The sequence below is a fragment of the Theropithecus gelada genome, chromosome 18, assembly GCF_003255815.1.
Source record: "Theropithecus gelada isolate Dixy chromosome 18, Tgel_1.0, whole genome shotgun sequence".
Classification (NCBI taxonomy): domain Eukaryota; kingdom Metazoa; phylum Chordata; class Mammalia; order Primates; family Cercopithecidae; genus Theropithecus; species Theropithecus gelada.
The window spans coordinates 43,598,817-43,618,290 of NC_037686.1; the positions used below are offsets into that span (position 1 = coordinate 43,598,817).

Sequence of the window (19,474 nt, forward strand, 5' to 3'; positions counted from 1 at the left end):
ACATCTGTACTCAATCTTTTTTTTCTTTTTCTTTTTCTTTTTTTTTTTTTTTGAGACGGAGTCTCGCTCTGTTGCCCAGGCTGGAGTGCAGTGGCGCGATTTCGGCTCACTGCAACCTCCGCCTCCTGGGTTCAAGCAATTCTCCTGAGTAGCTGGGACTACAGCAGGCACACACCAATCTGTACCCAATCTTTTTGGGGTCTGCAGCATTGTCCACTCAACACAAAAACTAGACATGAGCATTTTTTAGTTCTATTATGTGCCTAGTACAGAGGCTTATTCAGCAGGTAGTTAAATATTTGGTGAAAGGAGGTAAATCTTGAAAATATATAAGCTTTATCCAAAAAAGTTTTATTTTTGTAAGAAACAAGAATAGGTCAGGTGTAGTGGCTCACGCCTGTAACCCCAGCACTTTGGGAGGTAGAGGAGGTGGATTGTTTGAGCTCAGGAGTTCAAGAGCAGCCTAGGCAACATGGTGAAACCCCATCTCTACAAAAAATACATTAGACAGGCATAGTGGTGCACACTTGTAGTCCCAGCTATTCAGGGGGCTGAGGTGGGAGGATCACTTGAGCCTGGGAGGTTGAGGCTGCAGTAAGCCATGTTTGCGCCACTGCACTCTAGCCTGCGTGACAAAGCAAGATCCTGTCTCAAAGAAAAAAAAGGAAAAAAGACTAAAAGTTAAAAAAATTACATATAAGAAAATAATAGAAATAGCCTCTATACCCTATTGGTCCGTTCAAAAGTTCACAAGGAACTCAGGTTATAACATAACGAGTAAGTCCTCCCCCTCGGACCTCTGATAGCCTCCGGCAGTGTCGTAAAATATTCAGTAACACGTGAAACTTCTTGTCAACTTTCAAAGTCGTGAACTCCTTTATGTCAGCTTCCACTATAAAATAACGACCTAAAAATAAAGATATTAGTGCTAATTTTTATAAGGCCAACTTGCAAAAGAGTCTTTAATACATTAAATTGTGAATATGAATGGTATTAATCATTTTTACTGTTAGTATCCAATAAAACCAGTAACTAGTATTCTTGCTAAAATAATAATTATTCTATCAATAGAAGTCGCATGCATGATATTTATTAGGTCACTAGCTATCTGTTGGTATCGCTTGAACAATTCACTTTTCAAGAAGCAATATGATGTAGTGGTTACCAGAATAAAACCCGTAACAGTGCTATCACTTAACTGGATGGCCTTGGACAAGTAAGTTAAGCTCTCTTTGCCTAGTCTGCAAATTGGGAGTAATAATAGTAAGTGACATGGGTGTTGTAAGGATTGAAGCTCTTGGCACACTCTCTGCCGTACAGAAAGTAGCTATATCAACAGGACTAGCTGTTATCATTGCTATTCAATTTCTGAAAACATTGGGCATAGTTCCACAATAGACTCTATCTAGCAGTGTTTCTCAGGCTCAGTACTACAGACACGGTGAGCCCGATAATTCATTTTGTGGGTGCTATCCTGTGCACTGCCGGCTGTTACAGCAGCATCCCTGGCCTCTATCTACTAGACGCCAGGAGCACCCAGCTCCAACAACCAAAAACGTCTCCAGACATGGTAAAATGTCCCCTGGTAGGATAACTGCTCCTGGTTGGGAATTAATTTCCCATGATTTAGTTATACTCAGAACAGTTCACATGTACACATATATATGCTGCCATTTTACCTTTGGTATCCTTCGTTTCTTCATCAATAAATCTGTGATAGAGATTTCTGGCCACAGAATTCATAGACTTTTTTGGCTGATGTAGGATTTTATATTTACTAATTACTGCCTTGTTCATTTCTTTAATAACATCATTAATTTGACCATAGGTTAAGCGGGATTTCATGTACCTGTAAAAAGGTATATGGTTAATTATTGTTTTAAAGAATCATCATACAAAATTACTTTCCTTGAAAAACGTAAGTATGGTGACTTTGTACGATAGTAAAACTATAGTACCCTTTATAAGAACAATTTTATATCAACTTCCAAATAAACCAGACAGCTGAATAATTAAATAGAGGTGACAACACACTGGTGCTTACCTTCTCTAACTATTAACCTCTACTGTTTACCTATGGAGAACTGATATGATAACTTTAAATAAGCTCTCAAATTCTGATTCAAATTGACTGATTAACTGCAACATATAAGTTTATTTAAACATTAATTTTTAAATGTGACAAAGGAAAAATTTAAATATTAATAAATTATACAACTCATAGCACTCTGGTGCTATGTAAAAACCATTACTTGTTCAGAGAAAGAAAGAGAAAAAAAGGAGGAGGAGGAAGGGAAGATGAAGGGCAACAAAGAAGACCACAACAAGGATGACAATGAAAATTAAGACAAAGAGGAATTAATAGGGTAGGCAATGTACAGGAGTGAGTGACTGGAAGCTGCCCAGGCAGAGAAGAACCAAAGAGTAGCCATGATGTTTTTTATGCCCTAGTTCAAATGCCCTTAGAGCACTGTCTATTTCACTCTGAATTCTACTCTTTAACCTCCCTCCTGTCCGTCCTCCCAGTCACCATGGAGTCTTAGAATATAAAAATAGGAGACTCACAATTTTGAATGTTTTGAACACACCAAAAACAAAATTTGATGATCTGCTTCAATTTGTCTCTTCAACAAATGGTAAGTTCAGTAAGTTAAGCTCTGTCCTTCACTTCTATTCAAAGTAGCAGCTTTCTAGTCAAAACTTCCTTGATAAAATGATATAAAAGTTTATTTAAAAGAAAATGTTAGGCCGGGCACGGTGGCTCACGCCTGTAATCCCAGCACTTTGGGAGGCCAAGGCGGGCGGATCACAGGGTCAGGGTATCGAGATCATCCTGGCTAACACGGTAAAACCCTGTCTCTACTAAAAATACAAAAACTATCCTGACTAACACGGTGAAACCCCGTCTCTACTAAAAAAAATACAAAAAACTAGCCGGGCGAGGTGGCGGGCGCCTGTAGTCCCAGCTACTCGGGAGGCTGAGGCAGGAGAATGGCGTGAACCCGGGAGGTGGAGCTTGCAGTGAGCTGAGATCCGGCCACTGCACTACAGCCTGGGCGACAGACCGAGACTCTGTCTCAAAAAAAGAAAAAAGAAAAAAGAAAATGTTCGTATTTCCAAAAAGCACTCATTTTCATTATTCCTCTCTTTTCTAAATTCATTTTTGCTGTCCTGTTTTTTCTAACCAGTTTCTACAAACTCTAATACCTCAGCTCTCCACAATGCACTTATAAATTCCTTCAAATCCTCTCAACTACCACCTTGATTTGCTCAATAGTCATCCCTAATCTCTGCCAATGTTTTCCACTTTAACTCTACTCTCAGCACCATTTGTTTTAAAGTAAATAAAAACTCTATGCTTGGAAAACATGATTTTTTACCCTAATCTTCTATCTTCATTCTCATTGATTAAATAACCCCAGGTTGAAAAATGAATACTCCACCATGACCATTCTAATTTCCTTCCAATAGCTCTCCATGGAAGCATTTTCCAAAAATCCTTTACTTCACTGTCCCTCACAGTCATCTGCTCTTCACATTAGCTCAGCCAATGAGCAACAACACAAAGACCAAAGCTGAATAGCATCAGAGCATCAAACAGTTTTCATGAAAATAAAGCTGTCAGTAAAGGAAATGACCACCAGTGTGGTGGCTCACACCTGTAATCTCAGCACTTTGGGAGGCCAAGGCAGGTGGATCACTTGAGATCACGAGTTTGAGACCAGCCTGACCAACATGGTGAAACCCCATCTCTACTAAAAATAGAAAAATTAGCTGGGTGTGGTGGCACACACCTGTGGTCCCAGCTACGTGGGAGACTGAACCATGAGAATTGCTTGAGCCCAGGAGGCAGAGGTTGCAGTGAGCCGAGATCATGCCACTGCACTCCAGCCTGGGGGACAGAGTGAGACTGTCTCAAAAACAAAAGAAGTAGTAAACAAAACAAAACAAAGTCAAAGGAAATGACAAAATGACCCCCGCCCCCAACCCCGGCCAAAAAAAAAAAAGACTAAAGAGCAATGTCAACGTCCTCACTACTCTGGGACTTGTGAAAGAGCCAGGTATTTTTCAAGTGGCTAACTGGTAGCAATTTTTAAGTAGTAGGTAACACTAGCAGGTGTGAGATTAGGTTGGGCATTCTCACATACTACCAACAGGAGTAAAAACTGGTATGCAGCACTCTGACGTGTCAAGAGCTTGGAAACTGTCACTGCCGTCCTCACAACAAGAGCAAACTGAAAGCTGGTAACTCTTCTCAGAGAATCGAGGTCACAGGGCCAAACACTGCCTCCAAAACAGGAGAGACAAGCAAATACAGAGAATCACAGCTTCCTAGGAATAGAAGCCACTGGAGTGAGTAACTGCAGGAACATTCAAATAGTAACTGACAAACTGCTAAGGCTCAGTTTGAACTAGCTTGAGAGTTAAAAACTCCTGGTGATCCAGTTTAGGAAACCCCCATACTTTCACGAGTTTACTTCCAGGAACCACCCCTGCCTTCCACCCAGGTTTTCAAAATGAGGATCAGAGAAAAATTCTCCTGAGCATCAGCAAGAGGAGGGAAAAAGTAATTATTTTGAAATAGGGCAGGTAAAAGTAGAGCAGTTCTGTTATTCAAAACAAAGACCTGCCCTCAAGGAAAACTACTTGACTAGAACCTTATCTGACCTAGGGGAAGGGTAATTAGACAATTTCAGCCCTGTCTAGCTAAGAAACACTTTAGAAGGTCACAGGCCAGAGATGCAGAACCCCTAAAAACCCTGAGATTTAATCATAAGATTATAGAATGCTTCTCCTCTCCAACACCTTACCACCACTACAACAAGGTTACAGGAATGCATTAGTGAACTAACACTGAGCAAGCTACAAGACACAGAATCTATTAAGAAAAAATTTCTAAGGAAACCCAAAGACGACAGAGGAGACAAAAGAAATGGGAACTAGGGCCGGGTGCAGTAGCTCACGCCTGTAATTACAGCACTTTGGGAGGCCAAGGCAGGCGGATCACAAGGTCAGGAGATCGAGACCATCCTGGCTAACACAGTGAAACCCCGTCTCTACTAAAAATACAAAAAATTAGCCCAGCATGGTGGCGGAGGGCGCCTGTAGTCCCAGCTACTCTGGAGGCTGAGGCAGGAGAAGGGCATGAACCCAGGAGGCGGAGCTTGCAGTGGGCCGAGATCGCGCTAGTGCACTCCAGCCTGGGTGAGAGAGCGAGACTCCATCTCAAAACAAACAAACAAACAAACAAACAAACAAACAAAAGAAATGGGAACTAGAAGAAATTGAAGCATCTGACATTTACAACCATAGCAACTATTAAACATAGCCCAGCTCCTAGACATATCAACATAAAATCTCACACTAAAAGCCTATTTACTTCAGTTCCTATTATGCAGATACATCTTGTCCAGCTTTCAACAAAAATTACTAGGCATAAGAAAAAATACAGGCTGAGTGCATCACAAGCATCAGAAGCAGACTGAGAAATGACAGAGATTTTGTAAGTATCAAACCACTAATTCAAATAACTATGTTTAATATGCTAAGGACTCCAATGGAAAAAGGATAAAATGCAAGAATAGACAGACAAAGAAAGAAAGCAGAGATAGAAACTCTACAGAAGAATCAAAAGGAAATGCTAGAAATAAATAACTCTAACAGAAATGAAGAATGCCCTTGATGGGCTCCATCAGCAGACTAGACTCAGCTAAAGAAAGAATCAGTGAACTTGAAGATACATCAATAGAGAACGTCAATAGATACTTCCCAAACTAAAATGCAAAGAGAAATACAAAAAAGAACAGAAAACCCAAGAACTGTGAGGCAATCACAAAAAAGTATAACATACAGGTAATGGGAATACCAGAGGAGAGGAAGATATGCAAAGAATTCTTAAAATTCAATGAGAAGAAAACAACCCTCAAAACGGGCTCAAGACCTGAACAGATATCTCATCAAAGAAGATATGCAAATGGAAAATAAGTATATCAATATGAAAAGACGCTCAGCATTCCCTTCGATAGCTCAGCTGGTAGAGCAGGGGACTGTAATACTTGCTGAAAAGATGCTCAATGTCAAATGTCACTAGGGAATTGTAAAGTAAAATAAATTAGATACCACTACACACCTATCAGAGTGGCTAAAATCCAGAACACTGGCAATACCAAATGATAAATAGGATGTGGAGCAAGAGGAATGTTCTGTCATTGCTGATGGGAATGCAAAATGGTATAGCCATTGTCAGGTTTTTACAAAACTGAACATACTCTCACACGATCCAGCAATTACACTCCTAAGTATTTACCCAAATGAGTTGAAAACTTATGTCCACACAAAACCTGCACATGAATGTTTTTAGGAGCTTTATTCATAATTGCACCAAACTGGAAGGAACTAAGATTGCTTCAATAGGTGAATGAATAAAGAAACCAGTACATCCATACAATGGAGTACTATTTAGTGTTAAAAAGAAATGAGCTATCAAACCACAAAAAGATACAAGGGATCATAAATCCTTATTTCTAAGTAAAAGAAGCCAGTCAGAGAACGCTACATACTGTATGACTCTAACCATATAACATTCTGGGGTTCAGTGGGAGATGGAAAGAGGTGGGATACAAGGCACTTTTAGTACAGTGAAATGTTTTAGGATAGTGAAATTCTTCTGTATGATACAGTAATGGTAGACACATGATATCATGCTTTTGTCAAAATGTACAACACAGAATAAATCCTAACATAAACTAAGGATGTTAGTTAATAGTAATGTATCGATATTGGTTTGACAACTGTAACAGATATGTCATACCAATGCTCTGTTACTGAGGAAAACTGTGTGCAGGGAAGAAGCGGTGTGAGAACACTACTATCTGCTCAATTTTTCTGTAAACCTAACAAAGGTTCTAAGAAATACACTACTTTTTTTTTTTTTTTTTTTTTTGAGACAGAGTCTCGCTCTGTCGCCCCCAGTGGCGAGATCTCGGCTCACCACAAGCTTCGCTTCCCAGGTTCACGCCATTCTCCCGCCTCAGCCTTCGGAGTAGCTGGGACTACAGGCGACTGCCACCACGCCTGGCTAATTTCTTTTTTTTTGGTATTTTTTTAGTAGAGATGGGGTTTCACCGTGTTAGCCAGGATGGTCTCGGTCTCCTGACTTCGTGATCCGCCCGCCTCAGCCTCCCAAAGTGCTGGGATTACAGGCTTGAGCCACCGCACCCGGCAGAAATACACTTTATTAAATAAAACAACAACCAAAACAAACTGGTATGAATAACTCTCTAGAAAGCAAAATAATCATGATCTTTGCCTCCTAAGACTCTATCCCAAGGAAATAAAAAAATTGCAAAACAGCCTTGTCTAAAAGATATTTCATTGTACCCTTATTTATAACAATAAAGTCAACCCAAATACGTAATGAGGAAATGCTTCAATAAGTTATTGGATAGCTATATATTATATGACTATTAAGATAGAAAAATTATCACAATAAAAGGATAGTAAGTTGCATTTACAGTATAACTGCATTGCTATAATAACAAGTATAAGAAATACCTGTTATACATGTATAGTTAAATAAAATCTGGAAAGCTATACCCTACCTTATCTGAATGGTAGAATTACAGATGAGTTTTACTTTTTGACAACAAACACTTCCTAGCAACATGTATTATTCGTATAATAAAAAGGTAACAAGAAATGTGACATAATATAAAGCTTAGAGGTTAAGCAAAGCCCTGGAATTATGAGTTTAAAAACGTGGATTTTCATAATTGGTTCCCCATTATTGCCACATGTAAGAGGCAAGGGAGACCTCCCTCTGGGGGAAGCATTTTGTCTTATTCATTCTTCTATTCAGAGTGACCCAAGGCCTGGAATATAGCACAGGCTCAAACAAGTGTGGGGTGCAATGCACAAATGGAAACCAAACACAACATACTCCATTCTCATTCTCAAGTCTACACAACTCATTCAATTTCCTTAAAATTACCACAAAACTGAGTCTACTTCTATAATATAATTGGTAAATCTGTAACACAGAAAGGTCCGAGAGGACTTAAGCAAAGAATTGATCCATCTCTAGATCTCTCTATGAAGGGGTTTTACAACAAAAATCTTCAAAAAATTTACTGCATTTTCACAGTATAATGTGAAACGTTTTAAAAAGATCAATATTTGAACATAGCATATTACAATTAATATAATTAAGCTTTATGATTTAAACAATCATCTATGTTGATAATTAAGCGGTTGAACATTATTTATCTTAAATACTTACGAAGGAACACCATTGAACTCATCACAAGTTATAAATGGCATTTCCTTAATACTTCTTTGTTCTTTGGGAGGCTTCTTTATGGGTTCAGGTTCCTCAACTTTGATTGGTTCTTCAGGATCAAGATCTGATCCCTTAACACTACAGAACAGAGATGTACATACATACAGGCAATTGTCAGAAATAAGCAGCATACTGCAAAGTTTTCCCAACTGAAAATAATAATAAATACATAACTCATCCTGTTATAATCTCATTGTCAACATTTTTTTGTATTCCTATGTCTATTGTTCATTAAAATCTAAACAGTGAAGGAAATGTTGAAAAATTAAGCTCCCAAATCTTCAGTAATATAGCTATATTTATTTACATGTAATACGATATCTTTGTTAGTTCTCCCACTGGCTCCTCAAAGTCAGTAAGTTAACAGCTTTGTGGCTTCATGGCTTCTCTTAACCCCTTCCTGACATCCCTAACTCTGAATCTGGAAACGTCAGTTACCTTAGACTTCTGTTTATTCTAATTTATCCTGATGGTTGCTCATGTCAGTCCCTGTGGATTGCAGAGTCATTTTAGTTGCCAGCATGATCATGGGTCACCCCGGATTCAATCTGCCCAATTTTTAGAGCGAGTGAGAAGCCTACTAATATATCTCCTGCCCCACTGGCAAACAAAGTCTAGAAACACACTATAGCTCCTAGGTTCCTTAACTGCCAGGGATGTGGCCAGCAGTAAGTCAAGACACAGGAAAGACGACACCAGATATAAGAAACAGTAGGGGCTGCTATAACTACACATCATAACAGGTAGAAGAAATGCCTGTTATATATGTGTAGTTACATAACATCTGGAAAGCTATACCCTACCTTATCTGAATGGTAGAATTACAGATGAGTTTTATTTTCTGACAACAAACACTTTCTAGCAACATGTATTATTTGTGTAATAAAAAGGTAACAAGAAATGTAATATAATATAAAGCTTAGAAGTTAAGCAAAGCCCTGGAATTATGAGTGGGAGGATGGCCACAGGACCAAGCCAAGGGAATCCCCAGAAAGGCAGGAAGTGAGAGCCCAAGATGACAGTCGAATGCCAGACACAGATGGCAACTAGCCTTACTGAGGTGGTGTGACTCGGCCATGCTGCACGCTGTCAAGATAAAGATGCCCAATGCACCATAATCCTGCTGTGAATCCTAACATATGAGATTCCACTGTGAGACTGGATGAATCATACCTGTACTTGTTTGTCTTGACCATGTGTTGAGGAAGCACCTGAGTGCTCCCTTTATGCCCTGCTGTGTTTATCAGCTGAAAATAACCATTTTGACCTACAGAAAGGTTCTGCTCTGACCTATCCCTGAGAGTTGAAGCTAGGCCATAGTGAGCTTAGAAGAAAATTCCTCCTATTCCCCTGATCAAATTCTTGCTGGATGTACAATGACAGGTAATGTGAGAAAGAGCGAGACAGGATAAAGATGCCAATTCCTCGCCGAGGTGATGGGAGGATATGTGGGTAACAAGAGAGCCAGGTCTTCGAGATACAAAGCAGGCCACTGAATCACGGGAACTAGATGTCCTATCAAGGCTAGAGCTGGACATTTGAGAGCATTAACAGTGGAGTTAGGCAAGAATGAGTAAAGCAGGTAGGAAAGATCTATAATCTAAAAGAGGGGAGAGAAAAAGGAGGCAGCCAAGTTAGAGATGTGGGCTGACAACTAAGAAAACATAGTGGCAGTGCAGAAAACAATTTCAAAAACAGAAAGGCGGTATGCAAAATGAAATCTTAGAAGTAGAACCAGGGCTGACACCGGATTTTTTACCTCTTTGTGACCTTCAACCACCCTAGGTGTGGTGGCAATGACAGCCAAAAGCCAGGTGTTAAGGCCTCGGGGAAAAAACCGCCATAGACACACCTTGTAAGTGCGGAGAGAGAGAGAGGATAGACATTTGAGGGGAAAAAAGAGCTAAGCTTATTGTTCATTTGGCTTTTATTTATTTATGTATTTATTTTGAGGCAGGATCTTACTCTGTTGCCCAGACTGGAGTATAGTGGCACCATCCTGGCTCACCGCAGCCTTGACCTGCCAGGCTCAAGCAATCCTCCTGCCTCAGCTCCCTGAGTAGCTGGGACTACAGGGGTGTGCCACTGTGTCTGGCTAATTTTTTGTATTTTTAGCAGAGACGGGGTTTCGCCATGTTGCCCAGGCTAGTCTCAAACTCTTGGGCTCAAGCAATCTGCCTGCCTCGGCTTCCCAAAATGCTAGGATTACAGGCGTGAGCCACTGTGCCCAGCCTCTTTGGCTATTTTTAAAATGGTAACTTCCTTACGCTTTTTTTACCCAAAGGCAGTGGTTCTCAAGGGTCGAGGAAGATTTTGCCCTCAGAGGCATTTGGCAATGTCTGGAGACCTTTTTCATTGTCATGAATGGGTGGGATAGGAGGAATGCTACCAGAATCTAGTGGGCAGAGATCAAGAACACTGCTCAATGTCTATTCTCATAACAAAAAATTAACCTGCCTAAAATGTCAAGGAAGCTGAGGTTGACAAACTGCTCGAAGGAAAAGAAATGAGTGGAAAAAGAGAGGCTAGAGAGACTGGCCCTTGGCAAACTGGGAAAGAGGTGTTAGATTTTCCTCAGAGACAGCAAGATAAGAAAACTGGTGAACATAGTAGGAAATACTGTTTTTAGTATAGGTGACAAAAAACTAGATCATTGCTGACAAAACTGCAAGTACATGAAGAGCAAAAGGCTTTGAAGTATTTGTTTTCATGGGTTTATAAATCCAGATAGCAAGAATAATTATAAATACACTTACCAGCTCTGGGCTACTGTTACTTGAGGCAAATGGGAAGGAATGTTTTCTTTAAGATGTTCTACATCTTTGTAATCTTCCTCAAGAGATTCACAGAGTTCCTAAAATTTAAAAATGCTCACAAATAAGTCTCTGCCCTCCCCATGTGTGTTTTAAGATATTCTAAAGAGCAGGGAAAATGGTGAACCATAATCACAGTGACTGTGGCCAGTCGCAGTGGCTCACGCCTGTAATTCCAGCACTTGGGGACGCTGAGGCGGGTGGATCATGAGGTCAGGAGATCAAGACCATCCTGGCTAACACAATGAAACCCCATCTCTACTAAAAATATAAAAAATTAGCCAGGCGTGGTGGCACGTGCCTGTAGTCCCAGCTACTCAGGAGGCTGAGGCGGGAGAATTGCTTGAAGCTGGGAGGCAGAGGTTGCAGTGAGCCAAGATTGCGCCACTGCACTCCAGCCTGGGTGACAGAGTGAGATTCCGTCTCAAAAATAAAAATAAAAAAAAAAATCACAGTGACTAAGAGTACCAATAATGCAGAATGAAGTGAAAAAGCAATGAATCCAGCAATAAAAAATTGGTTTCTAGAGCTGTTTTTGGATGGTGGTAATATTTTTCTCTACTGGATTTTTTTCAGAGAACAATCACTATAATCACATTGCAATTACAAAGCAGGACTAATGCTAAGTCTTTCTCAAATACTTTAATCTTGGGAGATAACTAAGAAATATATAAAGAACTTATGTTTTTCATTATCATCAATTGCTTTTGTTGGCTTAGCAAATGCTCCTCAGTGTTACCTGTGTAACAGCAACTGTATTATCACAGCATGGTAATATACCCAGCTGGCAAGCACAAGATGCTGCTTTAGGATGACTTCCACTGTGGGCTACCTACATCCCAGCTTAATGAAAATTTCTACTTGATAGCTGGGGTTTTTTTTGCTCTCTAACGTTTACTAGAACTTCAGGCTATGAACTCATACAAATTTTAATAAGGAAAATATTCTGTGCCTTTGGATTCCCGCCATATGGCTCCCAATCACAATGTGAACAGAAATTCCAAATAGCCTTCAGTTCTGAGTCGAGCATTCTCTAGGCCCACACCTAACCCCGGATATTCTTGAGCAGGTTAGAACTGAAATACCAGTATTGGTTTCTGTTTTGAATTTATATAATGTCTTTTCCTTTAAAAGGTGAATGACATTCATGGATACCAATTCCATTTTGACTAACAGAGTGATAGGCATAATCATGCCCATTCCTATAGCTGAAAAATCTTTACAGACCTTAAGGATTATAGGCTGAATGCAGTCGGGGAGGTCCCTTGTTCAATCCCACTGAGCAATTCCCCAGCTCTAACAACGTGAGATAATTATGGTACAGACTATTTCCCCATCAGGAAGTGCACAAGCACTTTTATTAGCTGAAGTCAATTTGAAGGCTTATTTAGAACAAAATGTGCCTGTGAATGAGGCTCAAGTTTTTCTTTACCTGAGAACCCTTATATTACCTTTTATAAAAATACAGAAATGTAGACATGTAAGGGAGCTAAGAAACAGTTCAATATGATCCATTATTTTTTCAAATAAGGATCCTGAAACCCCAAGAAGTAAAATAGCTTTCTCAGGGTGGCAGAGAATACTGAGGACCACCAAGGTAAGAATCCATATCTCCTCACCCAAAGCAGGTGTTCTTTACATACCACTCTATTAGAACATCATTGTTTAAATTAAAGCTACCAAGAATTATCAGCAAACTCTCCTTTCTAGTAAAGTTCAATTCCACTGGTCATCAGCAGAAAGAAGTAGCTGTGGAGCTCCGAATTCCATTATACTAGGAAAATAAAACATAAATGGCATACTGTACCATTAATTCATAAAACAAAAATATTATAAACAAAGCATCCTTAAGAATTACTTGATTAGGGAGTTTGTATGTATTGCCTTTTTACTGCTTCCTCATTAGAGAAACATTACCTTGAGTGAATTGTTGGTTTGTTCTTGATACTGAATTTCCAATTCCAATTTATTTAGAAGTTCATTTACTACAATGATCTCATCTCCTATTTTATTTAATACTGCCTTCAAGGTAGGTTCCTGGCCTGTGATAAAAAAAATAAAATAGAAAACAAAGTGTATAGAAAAGCAGTAGCTGCAAGTACTCATGCAAACTCTTGGAACAGATAGCTGTACCTTAGAGAGGGGTGGAAAAAGGACTATTGCGTTAGTCCCTAGAAACTGACTCCATGGATAATCTTAAGACCTCATTTCTAAGTAGTATGGAAGAGACGGAGAGGAGAGGCAAGGACAATGTCTCCCCTGCATCTTTTGTTTCTGGCAAATTCCTCCACTTATTAAAACACGTAGAAATGTTAGGTAAAACAAGCATCCTTCTACGTCCACAGCTAAGCTTTCATGAGAAAAAGGCAAATCTCCAAGGGTTCCAATATGAAGGGGGAACTGTGGTTCCCCCTCACACCAGGCAATATGTGTGAGCTGAGGCTGCAGCAGCCATAATCTGAGGAGTGTGGAGCAATGCTGGACAGGAGGTTGTCAATCTCAGCATCAGAATATATTTGATTTTAATAGGGATAAGATCCAAGGTTTGGGGGCTTTAAAATACAGGGTGTTGGAAGTGAGAATCTCAAATGAGGCTAGGACCCTTCTTCATGAATAGATTTTCAGTGAAAGTTGTAATCACTCACCACAGAAATAAGCTTATGTTTTAGACAGGCCCTTCGGTGTGTGTGTGGAAGGGGTAGGAGTGAGGTTGAGGTGAAATTCTCTTTCAGAATTAGTAATATGGATTTGGAATTCATATTAACACTATTCACACTATGCAAAACCACCCCTAAGCAAACAAAGTAACATAAAAAGTCACAAGCTGGTGATAACTCTGGGTACCCGGCAAAAACAAATGTAAGACGTTCATAAAGTAGTATATTCTCATAGTCCCAATCCCACCTCCTAGCACCTCTCTCTAGCAACTTTCAGAGATTTGAGATGGATGAGAAAATCAGAGTCCCTTCCTCCCTAGAAATAAAAGAAGTAGTTTTTAAAAAAATTTAAGGGCAGATTAAAAGCACAAAAGAAAAACTACCTTCATAATTGAAGTTTCCCATCTGCATTTCCAGCAATCACAACAATGACATACACATAAGTAAAAGCAGACTTTGGCAGTATCTGTAGATTATGGAGGCAGTAGAGTGAACCAGGTAGAAGACCTGAAGTCAGAGACACCAAGTACCTACCTCATTACTGCGAAGATAGGTGAAAGTACACATAAGGTGGGCTTAGCCCTGTCTAAAACCTAAAACTCAGTAAATGCTAACTGCCATTCATCATCATCATGAGGAGTATATCATCCTATCTAATAGAGCAATGCTACTTGCATTTGACACTCAGCTCATAACAACTAAAACAAGTAAATGAGAGTACTGATGTCTCTACTGAAAATAATTTCAGTAGAATTAGTTGAATACAGTATTTCTTCCCCATACACTGGTATCTCAACTTTTAGTCACCTAAATTTTAGGGTGTTGTTTACCACTTTTTTTTTTTTTTTTTTTTTTTTGAGACAGGGTCTTCTTGCTCTGTCACCCAGGCTGTAGTTCAGTGGCACCATCACGGCTCACTGTAGCCTCAACCTACCAGACTCAAGCACTCCTCCTGCGTCAGCCTCCTGAATAGCTGGGACTACAGGTAAGCGCCACCACGCCTGGCTAATTTTTTATTTTGTGTAGAGACAGGGTCTTATTATGTTACCACGCTGGTCTCAAACTCCTAAGTTCAAGCGACCCGCCTGCCTCGGCCTCCCAAAGTGCTGGCATTACAGGCATGTGTCTGGCCACTGCTTTTCATGTACTGATCTGGTCAGTTACAGAAGCCAAAGTAGCAAACAATGACCAGGCTTTATTTTATAGGCCATGGAGGCACACAAATTATTCTCCCCCCATACAAAATGACAGTTGACAACTGTGTAGGAATCTAAATGGGTCTGACTGCTTCGGCCAGGCCTCATGCTTTGGTGGGTCATTTGAATTCAAGGCTTGATAGTTTTATAGATCTCCAAATTATATTTGTTTATCCAAGAGTAATCATAACCTCAGAAAGTAAAAGTAAACAAGACAAATTATTAAACATCTAAAAGTCTTTTACAACTTACTTCAATCAAAATGGCAACAAATAGAAAGAGTACTAACATGGGAATCAAGAAACAGAAACTGTCACCCAACTGTACTCACGAGCTGAGGGACCTGGGCTAGCCATCTGACTTCTGAGAGTCTCAATTTCCTCAGGTGTGAAGGGGGCTCCTTAAGATGAACCCACAGTCCCTTTAGCTTTAACTTTCCAGAGTATGTGAACCATAAACTATAAAACGTATGAGGCTCCTTTAGTAGTTATCAATATAGGACTGAGAATATCAAGGTCCCTGGAAGGGGAGGTATAATTCGAAAGGGCCTATCTAACATTATAATTTCATATTTGAGGAAGTTTTCAAACTACCAATCCATAATACAAACTACAAGACAAGTTCAACACAACCTTCTCAGCACATGGAATTCTGTCTGCCAATAAACCTTTACTCTCCCAGATAAGGTTAGGGTGTATATAATTCTTTAAACAACATTTTAGATTTGACAAGGATCATCTGTTTCTATGAACTTTCATTGCATCATCCAATTTCAGCACATCAAAATATTTTCAAAGATACTTATAATCTCCAACTTCATGGATGCTTAAATAATTTATTTCATTTTCAATTAGTTATTTCCCAGTGATATAGAGTAATAAGCTTCCTCCAAAGCAGGCTCTAAGATGGGTTATGGACTACTTTTACTTCTATGGATCTCTACATCAGTTTTTTTTTTTTTACTTGCCTTTTAATACAGTGATGTGCCACACAACAGTGATTCAGTCAACAATGGACCACAAATATGGCAGTGGCCCCGTAAGATTATAATGGAGCTGAAACATTCCTATTGCCTTGTGACATCGAAGCCATCATAACCTCATGGTGCAATGCATTATTCACATGTTTGTGGTGATGCTGGTGTAAACAAACTATAATGCCAGTATTATACAAGTACAGCACATATAATTATGTATAGTACATAATAATTGACAATAAATGGTTACTACTTTATGTTATTTACTATACAATACTTGGTATTTTTTAGAGTGTACTCCTTCTACTTATTAAAAAAAAAAAAAAAGTTAACTGTAAAATAGCCTTAGGCAGGTCCCTCAGGAGATATTCCAGAAGGCATTGTTACCACAGGAGATGACTGCTCCATCCATGGTACTGCCCCTGACGACCTTCTAGTGGAACAAGATGTGAATGTGGAAGACAGATGTTGATGATCCTGACCCTGCATAGGCCTAGGCGAATGTGTGTGTGTGTATTCATTTTTGACAAAGTTTAAAAAGTTTAAAAAAAGTAAAAAAAACCTAATAAAGATATAAAACTATTTTTGTACACCTGTACGATGTATTTGTTTTAAGCTGTTATTAGAAAAGAATTAAAAAGCTAAGCCGAACTAAAAAGTTTATTAAGTAAAAAAGTTATAGTAAGCTAAGGTTAATGTATTATTGAAGATTTTTTTATATAAATGTAGTACAGCCTAAGTGTATAGTACTTATAAAGTCTACAGTAGTATACACTGATGTCCTAGGCCTTCACATTCACTCACTGTCACACCCACAGCAACTTCCAGTTCTGCAAGCTCCATTCATGGTAAGTGGCCTATACAGGTGTTCCACTGTTAATCTTTTACTGTATCTTTTCTATGTTTCGATACACAAATACTCACCATTGTGTTACACTTGCCTAAGGTATTCAGTACAGTCACTTGCTATACAGGTGTGCTGCCCAGGAGCAATAGGCTATATAGCCTAGACATGTAGTAGGCTGTACCAGCTAGGTTTGTGTACATTTACGTACATTCTATGATGTGATGTTTGCACAACGACAAAATCATGTAACACTTTTTCAGAACACATCTCCATCACTAAGCAATGCATGACTGTATCTCCATTTAGCTGTAGAACCATGGATGCCACATAACCTTCAAATCTTACCATTGGCCTATGTGCCTCAGAAAAACATAAGTAAATAATTCTAATGAATATTCAGTTCATTGTTCCACATACCTAACATTTTTAGTATCCTCCGCAATACTAAAACTGACATTGGACTGTTTAAAAAATCGTTATTCAAAATCTAAAATTACCTAAGATGCAGTCACTCAACCAAGCAAAGATGTCATTCAGAGTGGAATAATCAAAATGCATTTTGTACATACGAAGTCAGTGGAATCTGTTTTACTTACCACAGTTTCTTAATGACAAGGTTTTCTTAATATTGCCAATCTTTTCATTAACATGCGAGCATAATTGTTCCAGATCTGAGGAGGCCATCCTTTAAGCCTCTGAAGAAAAAAATATAAACATATTCGTAACGAAAACCCACACAAATTTCTGTTCACTTTCGAAATCCAAGAATGGTCAACATCAAGTAAATCACAAGTCTTTGAAGGTTAAGCACAAATATTCAAGAGCAATTTCTTTCAATTCTACAACATTCAGTTTCTAACCACGGTACAGTACTGACTTGTCTTAGAGCCTTCGGCCATCGATGGATCCCAAACCAGGGTAAAGGGGATAAGCCTGAGTCCTTTCCTTAAGGGTTCAGGAGGACAGACGCACTATTTATATATAAAGACAACACTGGTATTTTCTTTAAACACGCAAAATACGGACACAGTTTTTTAAAATCTCCTACACGGTCAAAGAAATGGGCCCAGGTAATCATTTTTCCTGCGCTGTGAGGGGTTGGGGCTTTACAGTTTGGGATAGGTAAGGAGGCAGAGAAATGGGAAAGGACCAGTTTCCCACCCACTCCACGGGTGAGAGAGAAGGAGCGAGTCTACAGCATCCACCCCAGCGTCCAGCCCCGTCCTCCCCCACGCCCGGCGCGGCCCGCGGCCCCCAGCCGCCAAGCAGTGCCTCGGGCGCTTCCGAAGGCAGGGTCCCCAACACACAGACTCCAACCTCGAGTCGGTCCGGCAGCAAAAGGCTACTCGCCGCTGGGTCTCCAGCCGCGAATACCGCAGTCTCGGCTGGAAGCCCGGGATGATGAGACTGCGACTCCGGGAGCAAAATTCAAACCGCCCGCCCGGCCCTGGCGCAGCGCAGGCGCACATCCACGCTTCCGAAACGCAGGCTCAGCGGCTGTTGCAGGTTTGCGTCTTCCGGGGCCACGGCTGGGCGGGGAAGGAGGCGTGGCCGAGCTGGGAAAAGGCGGGGCGAGGGCGAAGGCGGAGTTTCCGGAAGAAAGGATACCCCGGAGGTACACCTCCGGCGCTAACCAGTCTGGGGAGATTTCAGTGGGCTGCGCAGTATTGGCAGCCGTCCAGCCAGGGACCTGGCGTCGCCAAGACGTGGTCTTCCACATTTGCTGCACCTTAGAGTCGCCAGGGGCAGCTATTACAAGTCGCAGTGCCTAGAGCACACCCCAAGTCGGTGATATCAGACACTGGGAAAATGAGGCACAAGCCTTAGTATTTATAAAAACACCCCAGAAAATTCAAAGGAGCAGCCAAGTTTGTGTAGAAGAAACAGTGACCCTGTCTTCTGGGTCTTACAGCCTCTGTAAGTGTTCCCGTACCAAACCAGGGGTGGGGTTGCTTATTCTCATGATGAACTGGGAAAGAAGAGAGTTTATTTTGGTAACCGGGTACAGGGAAAAGGCCTGGAAAATATCGCCAGATCAACTCAAAATTACAAAGTTTTCCAGAGCTTATATACCTTCTAAACTATCTGTCTACATGTAAGTGTGCATGTGTGTAAAGATGTAAATGGTTCACTTCTTTTAATCTATAACTAAGATCAGTCCTAAAGATCTTCCTCTGGAGCCCCAGTAAGTTTACTTAATCTAGATGGGTGCAGATGCCAGGGATGATTACCCTTATCTTGTCTTCTACTAAATCATGAAGGTTTGGGCAGTTCCTTCAGACCCCCAATAAACTTGTTTGTTGGAGTCTGGGGAGTTTCTTCAGACCCCCAATAAAAACTTGTTTAATCTTGAACAGGTCCTGTTAAGAATTCCTTCTTTATGTTGTCATGCTTCAAGGCCCAGGAAAGGCCTGGGCAAAACTCTTGGTGGGCTTTTGTTACATTCCGGCCTTTGTATAAAGACACTGGCTCTTTCAGCTTTTAATATTTAACTTAACTAGTGCTGAAACAGTGGTTACGGAGGCCTGTCCAGCTGTTAGTGAGACCTGGCCTGCCACATAAGAGCAAATATAAATTTAAAATAAGAAAAACAAAAGTTTAATTCTCGCCGTTGAAAAAGAGGGAAAAGCACCCAGGGCTGGAGTGG

General features: G+C 40.2%; 1 protein-coding gene across 2 annotated transcripts; it reads right to left on the minus strand.

The window, feature by feature from the left end:
* Positions 1 to 361: 361 nt before the first annotated feature.
* Positions 362 to 18,313, minus strand: SKA1 (spindle and kinetochore associated complex subunit 1). Of its 2 annotated transcripts, XM_025365391.1 has the most exons (7): positions 18,100 to 18,313; positions 17,424 to 17,522; positions 13,069 to 13,193; positions 11,095 to 11,192; positions 8,279 to 8,416; positions 1,680 to 1,849; positions 362 to 907 (listed from the first exon to the last, which is right to left on the minus strand). In XM_025365391.1, exons 2-7 carry the CDS (start codon positions 17,509 to 17,511, stop codon positions 759 to 761), a joined length of 768 nt encoding a protein of 255 aa, XP_025221176.1. In that variant the 5' UTR covers positions 17,512 to 17,522; positions 18,100 to 18,313; the 3' UTR covers positions 362 to 758. The 2 variants fall into 2 exon arrangements, with proteins under 2 accessions (XP_025221176.1, XP_025221177.1); XM_025365392.1 differs by lacking the exon at positions 8,279 to 8,416 and having other exon boundaries at positions 494 to 907; positions 18,145 to 18,297.
* Between the last annotated feature and the right edge of the window lie 1,161 nt (positions 18,314 to 19,474).